Source organism: Serinus canaria, chromosome 2 (genome assembly GCF_022539315.1).
Source record: "Serinus canaria isolate serCan28SL12 chromosome 2, serCan2020, whole genome shotgun sequence".
Classification (NCBI taxonomy): Eukaryota; Metazoa; Chordata; class Aves; order Passeriformes; family Fringillidae; genus Serinus; species Serinus canaria.
In genome coordinates, this window is record NC_066315.1 from 10,670,405 (window position 1) to 10,686,905 (window position 16,501).

The following is a 16,501-nucleotide window of genomic DNA, read 5'->3' on the forward strand; positions in this document are numbered from 1 at the left end:
ACAGGATATCCCAGAAGTTCTTTCCCAGATGCAAGACCTTCTTCGAGAAGAACTTTAAAGAACAGCTAAAGCCAAAAATAATCCCCAAGACATTTCCAGATTCAAATGCCATACAACCAAAGCACCAACCTAAACATTAAAATCCATATTTAGGACCAAGCCAATACCTTATCTAATAAATTGATGAAACCAATGAATAGAACCTTCAGTAAACAACACATCAGCTTTTGTGTTTGCTTTAAAAATGTTAACCAGTCATAGTTACCGAATAAAGACACTGCAGCCTTCAGATATATCACAGTTCTTGCTGCTGATACAGAGCCTTAGGTGATGGTTACAGGAGCTGGGTTGAACAGGAAAGCAAAAGGGGTTTTTTTTCCCAAAATCAGAAATATACAATTTCCAAAAATGGGAGCAAAAGACAAAAGGTAATGAAAAATACTGCTGAATAAATGTTTAATTAAAAAAATCAGGAATTCAACAGTGCCTAAATCTTTATTTTTCATAACCTACATATTTTTTTCAAATTAGACAGTTTTACATTTTTATGACACAAAAGGAAACTTAAATTACTGATAGTTTACATGTAAGCTTGATTCCAGTCTTAATGGAAGAAGAACAAAAACAAAAACCCTCAAAAAGGCTCCCATATTACACTTCTATTTTGTGAATTGGCAGCTGTTAGGTGTCCTCAGAAATCTTGGATTGTCTGCTGCTATTAGTGTAATAGGTTCCGAAGCACAAAACCCCTGCCTGTAGCTGAAGGAGATACAGAGATAGGTGTGCACCATTACAGTCAGCTGTTGCTCCTGATACACTGCCCCATGCTCCAAGGGCCTTTCCAAGCCAAAGGCTCGAGGCTTTGAAGGACAAGGCAGCAACATAAAAAATTTGCCACTGCTCACATGTTTCCAAGTGACAGTGTCACGGGGCAGGACTGATCTGAAATTACATTCAGTTTTGAAAGCAACCTTTTTTTTACAATTCCTGGAAGAACCTCAGATCCCATTTTGACTCATTTTCAAAATGAAAAGCATCAGCACACAGTTCTAACAGGGTAAAATGCCAATTTTAATTACTGGAACCCTGAACCTTGACCTCAGCTACTGCTTTTGGGAGATTTTTAATTTTAAAAGCTATGTTTTAATCCCTCTCTGTATCATAGCAACAGTCTGCATGCAACTTCACAACTCTACTCCGAAAACTCCATTTTGTCACTGAGTGGGGGGGGGGAAATAAATGTCAAAGCAAAATACAGTAAGGAGAAGTTGTATTGTATATTACACAGCGATTTGGCGTGTCACTTTTTTTAAAAAAAAAGCTATAAAACCACATCAGAGGAAGGTTTAAACTTTAGATGCAACAGACTGTTGCTGGGTAAGCAGTAATTACAGTGTATTGACCTATCACAAATGGCAGCAGAATACATTAGAACAGCACAACACATCCCACTGGCCTCAACAGATCACCTCGGGCACCGGCTGAGCACCAGGACGAGCCGCTCACAGCCGCTGGAAGGGACCACTTGCCACTGTTTGCAGCTGGTAAAGCCTTTCACTTGCAGCAGACAAACAAAATGAATCATACAGCTGGCCTAAACCATACACAAATCTAGCTACCGCTTTCACTGCCGCTGGGGAAAGGAGAAGGGGATAAAAATCCAATGACAGAAGTAGTTGAGCAGTTTTGGTGATGGTGTCGGGGTCCTATCTCCTCCCACAGCATTCACAAAGTGCGCTTTTGAAACAGAAAAAAAATCAACAGACTCCACATGCCCTATTTTGACCAATTCTGCAGCATACAACAGGCTGGATTTACAATGCCAACTAGTTACCAATTGATGCTTGTAATAGGAAATTTATCAGGAGTCCACTTCTATAGTTACTTTACAGTTCTATGAACCATGCATTGATACTCTTTGAAAGCAGACAAGTAAGCTTCAAGTGTATATTTTTGCAGCAGTCAAGTTTTTCCCCAATTAGACTTGATTTTTATTAATGACTTAAAAACTACAGTTTGACTGCTGAAATTCATTATTTACATTGCAGAACACTTTTGAATTGGTTAAATTGTTTGGTTTTAAAGGGACTTTAGGAAAATATTTGAGGGCTTTCAAATAAGACTTTTGTTCCATTTCCCTTTTGCAGTGAAGAGGCAGAGTCAGTTCAACACACCAGAATAAAATAAGAAAAAGAAAAAACAACAAATTAAAGTAATATTCAAACCACAACATTTAGTTTATCTACATCCAGCTCAACAGCAACATTTATAATATCAATAATTTTTATCAGATTTTTTTCTTTAGGGTACCTTTTTATATGTTCTGATTATTTACAACTGTACAAGCAAAGCACACACTTCCAAGTGCACATATTTAATACAGTATTGACTATTTGCATTTACAGGTTTTTCAACAATCTGAAAAAGATCAACTGTTTAAGATCTTTAAGGTATATTACAAAAACTGCTGCTAGTTCCTGTACTACAGTATGTTTACCCAGTAAGACCAGTGACAATAGATACATACTGTAACTGAGTAATTCTGTATGCCATTCATGCTAACCCTCCACGGGGTCAGACCTCATTAACTCTAAACTGTCTTGTACAAAAGTTAAGGCAAAGTCATTTTCAAGTTTAAATAAAATTCAAGTCTTTAAATATTGGATGGAAATAATTCTTTAAAAAAATCAGTTGTTTAAATAAACATTTTTGTGGAATAAACTGTACTGTCATAGTCAGCAGGAATGAGTTTTGTCTGAACTTCCTGCAGTTTAAACACTTAAAGAAAAGCTTTAGGCATTTTAAAACAAAAATAATTTATATTCAACTTTATTAGAAACTTGCTAATTTAGTGCATCCTTGTCCTTCAGAAAGCGCATCACTTCTAAAGTAAATAAGTGTGAGAAACCTCATCCCAGAGGTAAATATCAGGGATCTCTTCCTCCACCACACAAAACAAACACCATTATCTCACGGCTTGAAAAATTTAAATCCGTATGCCAATGCTTGTAGTTACAGGAAGATGTCAACACAAGGCTGACTAAGATATGAACTCTTTCAAAGAGCACTTGGGGCAGAGTTTTAAAAAAAAGTCTACACAGAGCACAGGGGTAACCAGAATATACAGCGCTGACTCAGTTAACTCCCTTACAAGCATAGGGAAGCTAAGGTTATCACAAGAAGGCTACTCTGCTTTCTCCTGATAACATCCACTAACGGGCTTCACCACCATAGAAGCTCACAGACTTGATTCTTTCTATTCACAATGTGCTTTGTATTTGCAAATTATAACATCAGTTTTATTCTGGAGTGAGAAGATGGTTACTTGCTTGCAGTAAGTCAAAAAAGGAAATATTTCAGAAAGACTGCTATGGTGCCCTGTAGAATTCATTTTGTGTGTGCAAAACATCAAAAAAAGATTAAGTTTTTAAAAATGCTAGAAACAGCTACTCATTTAACCTAAAAGTGCAAGTTCGTTTGCTGACACTTAGTACAGCAGCCCAATAAAAAAAAAATCTTCAAGGTCACGTACTAATTTGTAAAATATATCTACTGTCTTGCACTCTACACACTAGCTGCCATTATCAGTCTTTTGGACACTAATTTAGATATGTACTTGCAGACCAGTTTATTAAAAATATTGCAGCAGCATGTTTCTGCTTAACAGTTTAGAAAAACTCACTATACAGAGCTTGCACTCACACAGCCACAGAGAGGCTTAATAAAAAGTCGATTTTTTTTTAAAGACAAATATTTTACACCTTGGAAAAAAAAAATCACACTAAGCTTCACCTCCAATTAAGCACCAATCTAAATGTAAGGTTTAGAACAACTATCCAGAAATACCCAGAAAAATAGAATGCTTGTTCAAGAGGGGGAAAAAGTATTTCACAAAAAAATAACTTACAGGCATTGTTACATGCCTAGTATCACTGCAAGCTCCTAACCAGCAACTCATTCTCAGTATCTTAGTGGGAACATGGGTTTAATTTGTGGGAAACAGACCTCTTCTCAAATCCCTCCCAGGTGTTATTTTCACTGAGGAGATTTTGGAGGGGTACTCTGTTCTTTATTTAAGCGTTTGCCAACGGCTGGAGGGGACGATCTGCGTCCTGACTGTCTTCTCTGGTCTTTGGGTTGTCCAGGATGTGACTTTGCAGGAGGAGGTTCTCTGTTTTTCTCTATTGTTTCTGTGGGCTTTTTTTCTTCTTTCCCACATGCTACAGTGTTTGGCTTCTGTTCTTTCTGGGGTTGCAATGTAGGAGGATCCTTAGTTGTTCTCTGGCAAATTTCCGCATAACTAGGTTTTCGAAGTTCCTGGGAAATCAGAAACAAACAGGATAGAGTTAAACAAAGCATCCTGAGGGGAAAAAAACTTTTATGAATAAAAAAGGGTGAATTCCTGTCTGAAAAGACTGCTGCACTTAAATATGCAGATAAGGGTCTGAATATGAAGTTTACAAAAGCTGCATAGACAATAAAGCTGAAGAAAAGGCAAAATGTAAAACAGCATGCCAGAAAAATGGGGTACTGGCACAGGGAAAACTATTTCTCCTTCAAACTCTAAACCAACTGAAACAGATGAATACTTGGTTTCAATATCAACATATGGATTAATACTTCTACCTCAAAGATACTACCAAGAAAAAGATTCAGATAAGAAGATCTCTTTTACACTGTTAATTGCATAATACTGTCATGCAAGTAATCATGAAGCCAAACAAGCAAATTTAAAGCTGTTGGACAAATTCTACGATGCTGGGCTCACATGATTAGGCAACATTGGGTAGCAATAAGTATTCTGTTAAATGTAAACTGGATCATTAAGCAAAAATTAATAATAAGGTCACTTACTATGGCAGTCCCATTGACTTGTACCGATTTACATGCAGTACTCTGAGTGGAAGAAGAAAGTCTCTCTGTACTCTGTGTCTCTCTCTGCTGTTTGTCCACAACTTTGGAGTCCCTGTAATCATCCAGCAGGAAGCAAGGCTCATGAAAAATAAAACTTAAGGATAGATGAATAGTTTAATAATAGCTCTAAAAAGTTTGGGTATCACTGCAAGCAGTTACAGCTATAATTTGCCTAGCACATGTTGACTAGCATTGCATTAAAAAACGCTATTGAAAATAGAAAAATATATTCTTGTGCAATGTGACACTACCTCTAATTTGTCATGTTCTAATAGCATTTAGTTACTCAGCTATTTGATTTGCAGGTTCCAAATAAAGCGTTACCAAAAACCTTTTTTTATGGTATGGATATCAGTACTGCCCACAGGGCCATGGGTTTACTCTCTGTGTTTCAAAGCTATCTAAATACAAGACAGTAAGATATTCATTAAACTTCTACTCACAGAAACTAAACCACAACATGAATTTTTTTTCTGCTAAATGACTATTATGATTGAATCACTATTATGATATTGTTCAGAAATTAAGCTTTATTGCCTTTACTACAAGTACAACAAAATATAACTTCTTTCATTGATTAAAATTTTAATAGCTATTTACATTGTTCTGCCTGATGAAAGAAAATGCAAATGTGACGCAGAGCACACTAATTATACCCATGTAATTAAGTGCTTACTCAGTAGGCTGGGGTGGCGAAGGAGACCTTTCAAAGGTCCTGGGCAATGTAGTAGAAACTGGTAACGGCTCTCGAGGAATTCCTGATGGAATAGTGTTTGTACTTGCATCCACATTAATGTTCTGAAGGAGGAAAAAAGGCACAGAAAGATAATCAAAATATCCAATTAATATGGTCTGCCTGAAAATTACAACAACCAGGAAACACTTCATAGTTTGATTTATACTGGTAAAATGACTATAGGAAGGTACAGAAGGAGCCAATATTGATATTGTAATGAACATGTTATTTTTTCCTTTACATTTATTTAGAAACACAAACAGATAAGACACTGGGGTTATTTCCAAAGAAGTTAGAAGCTTAAGTCCATTTGGGACACATCTGAATGACAAAATCACTTTGATCATTAAAGTTAGAGAAGACCTTTAATCAATCATCACCTTGTCAACTAGACCACGGCACTAAGTGCCACATCTGGTCATTTCTTGAACATTTCCTAGGGTGGTGACTCCAACACTTCTCTGGGCAGTGAGAAGACTCCAACACTTAACTTGCCGTACAGTAAAAAAAAATTTTTTCCTGACTTTCAACCTAAACTTTCCCTAGCACAGCTTGCAGCCATTTCCTCTTGTCCTGTCACTGGTTGCCTGGGAAAAGAGACCAACCCCCACCCGGCTACAACCTCTGCTCAGGCAGTTGTAAGGAGTGATAAGGTCTCCCCTAAGCCTCCTTTCCTCCAAGTTACACCACCCCAGTTCCCTCAGCTGTTCCTCGTAACTTGTGCTCCAGACCCTTCACCAGCTCCACTGCCCTTCTCTGGACACACTCCAGTACCTCAATGTCCTTCTTGTATTGAGGGGCCCAAAACTGAACGCAGGATTCCAGGTGCAGCCTCGCCAGTGCCCAGGACAGGGGGACAATCACTGCCCTGGTCCTGCTGGCCACGCCATTTCTGATACAGGCCAGGATGTCATTGGCCTTCCTGGGCACACCTGGCTCATGTTCAGCTGCTGTCAACCAGCACCCCCAGGTCCTTTCCCCACAGGGCCACTTTCCAGCCACTCTGTCCCCAGCCTGTAGCACTGCCTGGGACTGTTGTGACCCAGATGCAGGACCCAGCACTTAGCCTTATTGAACCTCACACAACTGGCCTCAGCCCATCAATCCAGCCTGTCCAGACCTCTCTGCAGACCCTTCCCTTCCTACTCTCCAGCACATGAGCACTCCTGCCCAACTTAGAGCTGCCTGTGAACTAACTGAGGGTGCTCTCGACCCCCTTGTCTAGATGACTGATGAGGTTCTTAAACGAGACTGGTAACAATACTGAGCCCTGGGAAATACCACTACTGACTGGACTGCTTTCCACCTGAAAAATCTGCACCTGCTGGTGACAAAGCAGGCTTTGCAACTATAGACATAACCACAGGCATGGGTTATGAAGACAGAACCATGAAGACAGAAGTCTCCTAGTGCTGTGCACTAAGAACTTTCAAAGCCCTAATTCTGTATCATCCCAATATAATGATTAGCTACCAAGCAAATGCTTTTTCCATAGCCCTCAAAAGATTCTGCTAGTGCCAAGTGATACTGTACTTCCAGATAAATGTCAAACAGGTTCAAGATGCATACATTAATTTAAATGGTCACAAAAAAAAGAAAAGGACTATTTTGTATCCTAAAAAACATATCTCACATTTATAACCATTTTGTTTGTTTTAAAGGGTGCTATGTTCTTTGTATTGCTTCTGATCTGCTTCATACTAAAAACTCCAAACCCCAAAGAGATTCTGGTATGCAGAAGGGGAAGCAATGTGAGAACACAAGCTCAGAAGGAATAAGATAACCCTCCTTTTCCCTCAGCCAAGTCACCATTCAAAAGGGCATAAACCCTAAGACTCCTATGGTTGCTTTTATAAAAGAAAATGGTATTTGATGGTACTGTTTTAAAATCAGGCAGCAAAGATTATTGCTGTAGATCTAAGCCTAGTTTGATTCAAAGCAAAAGACTGCAAAAGGTGGATATTTAGAAATAACAGAACAGCTTTTATAGTTTTATTTACTGCAATAGTGTGTGCAAAGGCTTGAAATTGCAAGCTGTTGAGCATTCTGACCCAAATGCATCAGAACTTATAGGTACATGGTTAAGTGTGAACAGCTTCAAGTCAAGCAGACGTGCAAGAGCTTTTCCTTGCCAAACACTCAGCCCTTGATCTGACAGTGCTGCACTTCCTAGTTACAAAATGTGGGATGATTATTACCTGCCCTTCCCCAGAGCTACTTCTAGAAAAGCATCACTAAGCAAAAGCATAAAGATGTGATGCTTGCATAACAGCTGCTGGAAATGATAGACCTTTAGTCCCCTCAGCCTCCATTGGACTCTCCCATCTACATGAAACAAGGGAAGCACTGTGTAATTCTACTTTAGTGCTTTGTAATACCACATCAAGTGACACGAAAAAACATTGAGATCAAGGTGAAAAGCAGCCTGTATACATTGGCAAGACTGATGTTAGCTCAAACAGCTTTGTAGCAGAACACAATCATTCTTTGGAGCCAGCTGCTGTTATCTTACTCTTTACTTAAATGCCAACAAGGAAAGGCAGCATAATCCCTTTTTTCCACACAATGGTACAGAATAACTCCTGTATGGTGGAAAATGAAACCGGTAAATTGAAGGATGCTTTTTAATGTGGCAGTGCACTGCAACTATCATAAAGCCTAAGTGCCTGACTGATATGAAGACTGCCTCTACAGGAGAGAAGTCTAAGCTCTTTACCATAAATACAAAGCAAGTACTAGATCTGTAATGCTAGATCTGTAATGGAGGAACAAAGGGTTTTCAGCTGCAGCATTAAAAGCAAGTGCTGGAATTATATTTAAAACCTAAAATACAATAGTCAAAAAACACTTCATAAGTAACAGAGGTAAAATACTTCATAATTAATAGATCTTAGCCAAGAACAGCCTACCATCTGTAGTACTGGCTGGCAGTAAGTTAAACACTGCTCTTACCACGGCTCTGAACTGCACATTCCCCCTAAATTTAATCCTGGAACACAGCAGCCCCTCCTACCACTTGCAGGAGACGGAGTTGATGGCTTCTCTGTACAGTCACAGCCCTGGGTGCAGGCTCCCCTACTGCCTCCCCTTTTCTTTACCAACCCCTGACACATGGGCACCAAAGAAAACATTCTAAACCCAGCTTATTGCAGGAGAAGACACCAGAGAGTGAGTTCACCACGTCACTTTGCACTGCTAATCCAGGGCTTAACTTCTTCAGTTGTGGCACAGCTAGAAAAACACAAGTTAAATTTGAGCTATCAAAAACAGCCAATAGCTGTTTCATAGCCCAGAGAATTCCACACTGCAGAGGGTTATTTGAGTTTTCCTGGAGAAAAACATACTGCCACTCACAGATGGCATGGCAGAGACAGTTCTAAGAATGAAATCTATGAAAAACTACTGAACATTAATTTTCAACTGCATCTCTACTACATCTATACAGTAGTGATTGCCAAGTTATTCTGGTGGTTTTTTAATCTTTCTGAGCAATTTGACAAGACAACACTGGGATCCAGCTGGTTTTGGTAGCAGTTCTTGTTCCAGCTATGATGCCTAGTGTACTGAGATTATGTAGGCTGCTTCTTTACTTTGGTGCTTAGAAGTTTGTCACTTTAAAGTGTTTTATATAAAACTCAGAAGTCTCACTTTCAAGCAAGAGGGAAAATGTATCACATACTTTTCACCTGAGTCTATCAAAAAGCCTGAGGCAGTTATGTACAGCAAAGAGCATATTTTCTAATCTCTGCTATTAACATCTACTTATTAAACTGGTGCCCATATTCCACACCATTTCAAAGAGAATTCCCAGCAAATTCTAAGATAAAAGTGAAGAAGGCAGCAGTAGATCATTTGACAGCTCTTTTTAAAGAACATTTCTTACAACCCATGTAAACCCACAAGTTTTTCCATGTATAGACCACCAAATCAGAAAACAAGAGGTATGCAATTCTTTGTTTTCCCAACAAAAATGAACATCCACTACTCACTCTTTCTTTTGACGTTCCTATTACCACACTGGACAGTCTGTTTTCAAACAGGTCTTCAGTCTTTAAATTGCCAGCAGCCCCAGGTAATGGAGGAAAGCTAGATAAACCCAATTCAAAGCTGGGAGATGGAGGTTTTGGGGGTGGTGGAGACTGTGTTTGGCCTCTCTGGAATAGAAATACCATGCTGGGGTTAATGCACTAGATGACAGAGAAGATACACAACTCTAAACTGTATTTTGCACTTGATGAGTATCAGAAAACCCTTGGAGAAGGCTCCCCCATCTCATCTCCCAAAAAACCCACAGAGTACCAAGGAATAGATGCTTTCGTTTTCCATTGTTGCCCTTAAAATATTTAATTATTATTTAAATGTCATGGTATATGCATCAGCTTTAGAGACACTGGCATAATAGGAAGTTTTCTCACTGACTCTTCCTTGAGGACAGACACACAGAAAGGAAAACAGACTGGTTTATGTATCATGATATGGTGAAAATATAATGCCTCTTTATGTACAGTTAGTAACATCCTAAATAAAAAGACAGAAGTCAACAAGAATCTTATTTTCAGATTTATGAAATAAGGGCAAGATAACATGCCTTGTATGTAGTACAGACAATAGCAATTTATATCTAATTAGTATTAATCTATATTGCCACTGTGTAAAAATAGAAAAGTTAAGTGTGAAAACTATTTTTGAAACAGAGACTTTCTAACTAATTCTAAGAAGAAAAACAATGTCTCAGGCAAAAAACAACACCTGTGTGCTAAATGCAACTATTTTGTACTATAGAGAGCAGTTCAGGAGTTAAAAGTACCATGGTTTAAATCACTTGTGAGAACTGCTGGTAAGGATTTGTAAGTTATTTTATATTTACAAAGGAAAAATAAAACTCCTTTGTAATATGCTGTAACTGAAGTTACCAATTAACTTCACCTACATCATGTAAACAAAGAAGTTTTTCTTCAAAGAACTGTTTCTTGACTGTGCTGAGACCTATGCTAAGATGGTGTCTGCTGCAAAATACCAAACACAAACCAATCTCTGAAACAGTTCCTATTTTGAAAAGGAAAATATGAGTATATAGTCAAGATGGTGTGAACATGAGAACAATGCTTCTGAACAAAAAGAACAACAGATATAAGACTACTTTTGAGGTCTTTTCACAAACTACATGTAATGTCCAAAGACTTGTGTGTGAAGAGGGAAGTAGGGAAAGAAAAAAATAGAGAAGCAAGAACAATTTTAACTCCAAGCACTGCTACTGACCCAGCATTACCCCCTGGAAGAATGCGACAGCAATGGAGACTGAAAATCTCCAAAACTGAAGTCAGATGACCTGTCAAAGGTCAGGGAGAGCGACTACACTAATCCAGCTCAAACTGCAAGAGGAACAACTCAAATTTTTAAGTAATTCTTCAAATCACAGCACTTACTCTTCTTAAAGAGGACTGCAGTTCTTCAATAGCAATTGCTTTTATGCTACATTTTAAGTTACACAGTTGAATCCTAAAACCCTCAAAATATTAAGAGTGGCATTAACATCTAAAATTAGGATGATAAGGGAGGACTTCAATGAGTTTTAAGCTAACTGCATAAAATTTCTCAAGCTAACCTCTTGTAGGTTCAGTACTTGGCTTATGTCTACAGCCTCAGAAACAATCTGATCAAAAAGTTTCATACTCTTTTTCAAGCAAATGTGCATACAACTCCATACTTTTTCCTTTATAAAGAAAAATCCTCTAAAGAAGTCATTACTCCATTCAAATACACTGGTTTTAGTGTTGTCCTGTGTACACTATCTAATTGCTACAGCATTACACAAGAAATAGGATACTGCATTCAAGTCTAAAGGGAAAATTTTAATCTTTTGGTTCTAAGTATACTTCCTTACAGTCCTGGGTGTGCAGCAGCTCTCACCTCTGCTCAAAGTGCAGCACTGGACACCACAGACTAAAGATTCGTGGCCCAGAAGAGACTGGAAGGAATCTGGCTGCACAGGCTACAATTACAGCCTGGTGCTGACAGAAGGGAACTGTGGGTCTCCAAAGAACTCACATCTACCAGTTTTTACACTCAAAGTTCAAATAATCTCTGCAGTCAACTCTGTCAGAAGTGCTGCTCTGCTCAGGGAGGCATCCAAGGTAATCCTTTCACCCCAGTCACTCATATATAACCTGTACCACTTCCTTGTTCTTTTAAATATAGAAAAAAGTTAATAGGAAAACTTCACTCTAAAAATTCAAGCAGCTTTGAAAGGGCAAAAGGAAGAAGTACTGGGAATCCTACAGGCACACTGGTCTCACCGCCCCTGGGAAGTTTGATGAGAACTAAAAGCAATCAAAAAGAAGGAATCACTTGCAAAACTTTCCTGCTCCTTTATCTAAGTTCACTCAGGCCAATCACCAGCAGGAGCCACAAACACACATATGCAGTGTTTCCAGACCTTTAGGAAAGTGTTATGCTCATGCAGAAGTGTTACTTTACAACTGTAACATGAATAAAGAAATAACCTGGTTCAACTACATGAATACGCCACGTGTGGCAAAAATGAATTGCAAAGAAATGACTGGTTTTATCACACCAAACCTTAAAGCCTACAAAAACATATTTTTTTTCTCTTCTACACTTAGTGAAGCCCTTTCAAGTATCAAGTCTACTTTGGTATTAACCTTGAATTTCAGTTTCCCCAAACCACAGTATTTTAATAGTGTTAGCATACCCTTACCTGGTGGCACTTGAAGAGGCATTTAAGAAAATGAACTGACCACTTCATAACAAATATTTTAGCTACACATTATGCCACAAGGATCTATATAATGTTCTTCACTGTCACCATGATTGATAATGAAGTATCAAGTGTTTTGAACTTCAGCTGTTTAGCTATCCCTGAATGTGAACGCTGGCATGTTGTCAAAAACTAAGATGGAAATTTTTTGCTACTGCTAGAGTAATTTTAACTTTTCCCTGACTTCTGCATTAATAGAAAATCTCCTCTGATACCCAAATGCAGTAAACTCATGTGACTAATGAGCTGTTGTCTTTAATCAACTGTGATGTACAACTGCTTCTGCAGTAACTTATGTCCCCTGCTACTCCATGTAATATCCACACTCTTGCCTTGTTATCCTGCTTTTATTAGAGACAAATAAGATCATGAATACTCACTGTAAACTTGTCCTCCCTTTTCTTTCGGTAGCCATATGAGTTTTTCCTAAGAGAAAGAATGGAGATATGAGAACTTTGCCTATAAATGGACAGAAAGCAGTTAATGAAAACAGGAGAAATTAATTTCAATTGCTATTTAATCCATCTTCATTCTGCACAGGTTATTAGAAATGTTTTAGGGAAAAATTTCTAGCAAGCTGTCCTTAAAATAAAGGGATACATCTTATGCAAGTCAGAGTAAGAACACACTGGTTACAATTAATTCCTGTGTTAAAAGCATCTCAGCAGAGATTACACATAAGCATTAGACAAAATGTTACAGTATCTAAATAAGGGGGTCAAGAATTTTTGTATACCAATGTAACTTCTCAAATACAGATAACTATTTTCAATCCAGGTAAGGCTCCTTCAAAATATTTTCAGCAATTTGCCCCAGCCCTGCTTCAGGTAAAGCCCCTCTAAGCATCACAGTAAAATTTTCTAATTCAGTTTCAACATGTTTTCTAGGTCTGTTTGACCTTTATTCTAAATGTATTGAATACTGAAACATCAAAATAATATAATTTTAAGTACTGACTATTCCTGCACATTTTGGTAGTCTACAGTTTGAGCAATCTTGTTTCCTGAGTTCTTAATCATACTTTCATCCATTAGTTATAACACAATTTGGTAAATTAGATTTAGAAAAGTATTACAACCCTTGCACAAAATACCCATTTAATTTTGCAATGATACAAGTCTGAAATAGGATCATCTGCAAAACACTTTACTTATCTTCCAATTCAGTAAGTCACTCAAAATGTAATTTACTTGGAATCATAACTACAGCATTATGAAAGCTGCACAATACTTTTATGAAGCACTTATTAGAACTGTATTTATAAATATCCCAATTTTCAGCTCCCCCGGTAGCTGGTTCTGTTTTTTGTTAGGCTGCTTTTAAAACAACATAACAATGTTTCCTTAGTTGCCTGTAGCAGTTTTTCCTCCCTCCATACCAATCCATCATCCTTGCTGTTGTATGCCCAATTTGGTCAAAATTCTCATCCTTCAACTTAAAAAGTGAAGAATGAGCACTGCTAACACACATTCAGGTGTACAACCTGTGATGCTGAACAATGGAATTGGGCAGAACTTCTTAAAGTCAAGCAAATAATATACAAAAAACTTTCTTGCCCCAGAAGAAATTATAGAAGATTAGATCGTATAGATCTAAATAGCTCATCAGTTACCAATAAAGTTTTGATCTGGTAGGAAAGCATGCAAGTCTGCTTTGCCTTTGTTCTGCATTTAACACTTTCTGTGAAGTACTTTGCAAGACTTTAGGTTTGAGGAGAGAGCCTGAGTTTAAAGCAGCATTGAGAACAGTAATAATATCACACCTCTATTAAAGAGAGCAGTTTAGAAGCAGCAGTACTTGGCTGTTCAGAGGACAACCACAGAGCACACTCACCTTCCTCTCCCTAATCCAGGGGACGAGTCAAGGCTGGTCTGTTCCATCCGCCCAGTTCCCACTTCCCTCTTGGTGTAACTGGTGGTGGCACTCTGCACCCGTGTCCTGCTTTGTCCCGGCTGCCGCGTCTGTGGACTCCTGACGCCATTGATTAAACGATCAGCAGAAAAGTTGAATATTGTAGGACTGTCTAGAAGCCCAGGTCCCCTTTCTGCACTGGGTATTGTATGGCGTATATGTGACTTGCTAGGATTCCTATAAATTCAAAAGTCATTTCAACATACGCGCACTAGCAGAGACCTTCTGAGGCCTAAGCCTATTCACAGAATTCAGAAGAAGCAAGATCTTCAGTCCTTTATCACTTATTTATAAGAATGATCAACATTCATTGTAACAGGTCATGTGAATTATCAAAATTAACCTTTTCCCTGTCTGTTTTCAACTAGAGCCTTACTATATGAAAAATCCTGCTGATGACATGCCATCTCCCAGAATATTTCAGCTTAATACCCTAAATCACAGAACAGACAAGTTCTCAGCTTTCAGACTGTCCATTTACATTTTGAAACACTACATCCATTAACATTAGGAGTACCATCTGCCCTTTGGCCTCACCTTTGGCACCAGGTTCAGTTTCACAAGTATTCTCAATTAGCTGGTGTTACTAAAATAAGCAGATGAAAACCCCATGTGCCAGATAATACAACAGTATTGTTAAAAGATAGATGAACTTGCCTGTTCCTGGGAGGATATTGTCTGAGTGTTGTCAGTGGAGAAGCAGCAGGCTTGAAGGTTGGAGATGTGAACCCATTGATAAATCCAGTATTTGGAAATGGTGTTACCTAAAAAAATGTATTGCATGCTGATCACCATAAACAAACTGAGTATTACTTTTCTTAACCCCATATTTTATGTCATTCTGTGCAGGACAGTACTCAAAAGATTGTCTCAAACAGCAACAGAGCCTCTGTCTAGTGCCTTGCAGCTGACTTACAAAATTTCTGGAAAAACCCCAAGCTTCTGTTTTTCTGAGAAGTCAGCCGCTATACATATTCAACTTATGATAGCTCAAGAGGATTGAAAAACATCAAGCCAAAATTCTTGTCTGTAAGTTAAACAGCTCTCCTCCTATTTCACACCATACTACACAAGACTTCGGAGTACTGAGATAATACTTTGTCAGAGCCTCTAATCTACATGGCCTGTAACTGTAGATTAATTCCTCCCTTAAAAAAAACCAACAACTTCCTTTTAGTTCCTCATTCTACTTCCATGTGACATCTAAATAAAGCCTAGAGAATAACTGGATGTTAAGTGGAACTCTGGTGCTTTTCAGTTCTTACCACCTTATTCTACATGTGAAACACTGTCTTCTTGTCTGAAAAAACAACATTGGCAAAATATTTTCTGGGGTGGGTGCATACTAATGTCTTGTAGTAACAAGATGCCTCAAAACCTGAAGCATGTTCAAATTTCTCCAACCTCACTAGCACATTTTTGTCTTTTTTATTTAAATGTGTGAGTTTCATTTAAGGAATGTTACTGTTAGCACCAGCAAATGTTTGCTTGTATTTTCCCCCTGAAAATAACTACAAGGCAGAACAAAAAATTCCTCTCTACATTCTATTAAGCTTTGAGAAACAGCTGGGATTCAGACCATTTGCTATAAAGGTACATTTAAACTTGAAAAAGGTTTGTTGTGCAAGCTAAATCACTAACCAATGGAAAACAAAACTTAACACCAAAACTATCATATCAAACTACTGCTAGCCTAACCTAGAATGCAGTACAGCAAATGCTTCCTCAGGCTTCACAAAAAGGACATTAAAGAAAGCCTGTAACAAAGCTCCTTGAGGAACAAAGTTTCATCAAAATAATACTTTGAAGTGTTTCTGGTTTAAGAGTTACAACATGAATGCTGCAAAATTCCATCAAAGCTAGTAAGCAACCACTGAACCTGAAAAATGAGAAGACTCTGAACATATTAGGGACCCTAGCAATATTCAACTCTTCTTTTTTTTATAATGATGTGTGATCCTTTTGGAGGAAAAAAAATTTTTCCCCCATTTTCCAATAATACTTAAAGCATTCACAGAAGTCAACTGGTTCAAATATACTTTCTTTTCAAATTCTTTTTTTTCCCAAACAGGAAAAACTAGATGTTTTCTCAAATATGATTTAAGTACATGCTGAAGAATGAGGTAGTTTTAGAATCCTGAGGCCATATTCAAGTTTCAGAA

At 38.1% G+C, this 16,501-nt stretch overlaps 1 protein-coding gene across 2 annotated transcripts in view; it reads right to left on the reverse strand.

Annotated features, from left to right (window-relative positions):
• Positions 1–476: 476 nt before the first annotated feature.
• The window catches only part of LARP4B (La ribonucleoprotein 4B), a 55,962-nt gene continuing 39,937 nt past the window's right edge, over positions 477–16,501 (reverse strand). The window contains exons 12-18 of one of the 2 annotated variants that reach the window (XM_050970668.1): positions 14,997–15,103; positions 14,262–14,516; positions 12,809–12,854; positions 9,640–9,804; positions 5,591–5,712; positions 4,855–4,966; positions 477–4,317 (exon numbers count right to left, since the gene is read on the reverse strand). In XM_050970668.1, the coding sequence (XP_050826625.1) occupies positions 4,036–4,317; positions 4,855–4,966; positions 5,591–5,712; positions 9,640–9,804; positions 12,809–12,854; positions 14,262–14,516; positions 14,997–15,103 (1,089 nt within the window). In that variant the 3' untranslated portion in view covers positions 477–4,035. The remainder of the gene's footprint in view (positions 4,318–4,854; positions 4,967–5,590; positions 5,713–9,639; positions 9,805–12,808; positions 12,855–14,261; positions 14,517–14,996; positions 15,104–16,501) is intronic. The other variant, XM_030230069.2, reaches the window with a different exon arrangement.